Below are 2,841 nucleotides of genomic sequence, written 5' to 3' on the forward strand. Positions count from 1 at the left end.
GATTATTGTTACACTACATTTGATAACATTAATTATAGTTTTTTTAATATTAAGAAAAATTTGCACCATATGTGACAACTAAAGCTATAATTTCCCCAATGTTTATACCATCTATGAACAAAAAGATGTGTAATAAACTTATTTCTTAACTTTGCCAAATCTCAGTCTGTTTTTATATGCCATCCATCCATCTATCTTCTTCCACTTCATCCGGGACCGGGTCGCGGAAGCAGCAGTCTAAGCAAAGATGCTCAGACTTCCCTCTCCCCGGCCACTTCCTCCAGCTCCTCTGGGGGGACCCCGAGGCGTTCCCAGGCCAGCCGAGAAACATAGTCTCTCCAGCGTGTCCTGGGTCTTCCCCGGGGCCTCCGCCCAGTGGGACATGCCCGGAACACCTCACCAGGGAGGCGTCCAGGAGGCATCCGGATCAGATGCCCGAGCCACCTCAACTGGCTCATCTCGATGTGGAGGTTTAAGCGGCTCTACTCCGAGCTCTCTCCGGGTGACTGACCTCCTCACCCTGTCGATCTCACGTTCTGATCTTCCATCACTCGTGAACAAGACCCCGAGATATTAAAACTCCTCCACTTGAGGCAGGAGCACTCCACCCACCGAGAGAGGGCAAACTACCTTTCTCTGGTCGAGAACCATGGCCTCAGACTTAGCGGTGCTGACCCTCATCCTAGCCGCTTCAGCTGTAAACCGCTCCAATAAATAAATATATTTCTCCTTGTTTTTGGTTTGTCACATTTATGTTTTATCTTCTATGTCATTTCCATAAATTTTAAGTTCATTTTCTTGGAGGTTTTTGTTTTAACAACAAATTTCTTCTCTGGAATTTGCATTTTTAATGGTATTCAATCACAAAAAATCAAACTACGTTCCTACTGAAAAGTAATATAAACATTTACAAAACATTTTATTTAATAGTTAAAATTCATCAGAACAGCTATATTTAAATATTGCATGAAACTTAGACAAAAGTTGGTTAGTGACAAACGTCTCCTATGCAGGAAAATTAACATCAGTGTTAGAGCGCCTCCTCTGGTGGATTCATGCTACAAATTTTCAGGCTCTGAGGGTTTTTGTTCAGGTCTGCTGATGGTTTGTATCACTGTGAATCTCTGGCACAGAAATACACAGCAGTGTCTTCAGGCTGCATGTTCTGTCCATTTAGAGTCACTCTCTTGTTGGAAGAGTCCAAAGTCATACTGAACTTGTTCTTCAGTGAATCTTTAAAGTATTTGTTGCTCCCAACACGTTCAGTCCCAATCCACTCCAGTCCTTTCCCTGCAGGCTGTCTGATCCAAGCTGTGTAGAAGCTGCTCACAGAATAAGAGACCTGACAGGTGATGGTCAGTCTCTGACCTGGCTGCAGACTCACAGAGTCTGGCTGTGTCAGCTGTTCACACTTCACACCTGAAGAGGACAAACAGTTTAATGATGTAACAACAGTGAACAGAGTTTTTGCCTCAGTCAAACTTACAGGATCCAGCAGCAGAACTACAGAGAACATGATGATGATGATGATGATTGGAGATTCTACTTTGCTGACAAACATGACATCAAGACCTTTTAAGATGAAGGGTGATGTAAGAGCCTAATTTGTATATAAGGGTCTGTCAAAAAATGATAGTTTAGGGAAATTGCAGATCAGACAACATTTACATGTGGAGAAGAAAACAAACAAATGAATTTTGGTAAATACATTTTCCCCGGTTCGACTCCCAGCTGGGGGATTTGGGACCTTTCTGTGTGGAGTTTGCATGTTCTCCCCGTGCATGCGTGGGTTTTCACCGGGGACTCCGGCTTCCTCCCACCGTCCAAAAACATGCTTCATAGGTTAATTGGTGACTCTAAATTGCCCCTAGGTGTGAATGTGAGAGTGGATGTGTGTGTGATTGAGGCCCTGAGAAAGGCTGGCGACCTGTCCAGGGTGAACCCCGCCTTTGCCCTTCAGTAGCCGGGATAGGCTCCGGCAACCCCGCGACCCCGAAAGGGAAGAAGCGGATAAGAAGATGAATGAACATTTTTTTATCTTCAGATCTCTGTTCTCTCATAATTTTTCAGCTNATTGGGCTATATAAATAAAATTGAAATTGAAATTGAAATTGAAATTAAAATGTAGTTCTGATCCCAAAAGGTTTTGGCAGGTCAAGTTGAAAACCATGGACAACAAAACTGCTATTTACCATTTACCAAATGCCATAAAAGCTGTTTCAAATGAAACTGCAACCAAATCCTGTTTTTTAAATTAAACTGTCATAGCAGATAACATAATAGATCCATGTGAATCAAACTTGTTTATACAGTTTTAAGCTGTTTCAGTTCAGAGATCCAAACTTCAGTGTCAAAATTTTGAATTATTTAGAGTAAATATGATCATACAGATAAAACTTCATATAAAATATTTTTTGATAAAAGGTGTAAAGTTACATAAAGCTTCTCTACTGTGATTTAAGGTCCAAAGTGCTTTGAAGCTTTTTTTCAGTGAAAAACTCTCTTCTATTCTTAAGAATGACTTGATGTTTCTGCTGGTTCTTCTCTACAGCTGCTGTTCTCCTGAAGTTTTCTGTTCATTCCAGAGACTCCTCACATCCTCAGAGAGGAAGAGACAAACATTGATCTCTATGATTCTCATTAACTTTATTGCTTCTTACTAATGAGTCTTTCTAATTGATACATCAAATTTCTTATGAAAGTTGTTCATCTTAACTCTATCATATAAAACTTAACTATCTCTACACCAACAACATCACTGAGCTTCATAAAGAAACATTTTCTAAATGTTCTAGAGTCTCTGTCCTGATCTTTTAGTAACTGATCCTTCCAGAATGTGAA

At 40.7% G+C, this 2,841-nt stretch overlaps 1 gene segment (V, D, J or C); it reads right to left on the reverse strand.

The window, feature by feature from the left end:
* Positions 1-1,031: 1,031 nt before the first annotated feature.
* On the reverse strand, positions 1,032-1,566 carry LOC118598527. The segment is given in 3 exon segments: positions 1,032-1,419; positions 1,487-1,503; positions 1,547-1,566. Coding segments are annotated over 3 exon segments (345 nt in total).
* Positions 1,567-2,841: the final 1,275 nt, after the last annotated feature.

Source organism: Oryzias melastigma, unplaced genomic scaffold (assembly GCF_002922805.2).
Source record: "Oryzias melastigma strain HK-1 unplaced genomic scaffold, ASM292280v2 sc01865, whole genome shotgun sequence".
Classification (NCBI taxonomy): domain Eukaryota; kingdom Metazoa; phylum Chordata; class Actinopteri; order Beloniformes; family Adrianichthyidae; genus Oryzias; species Oryzias melastigma.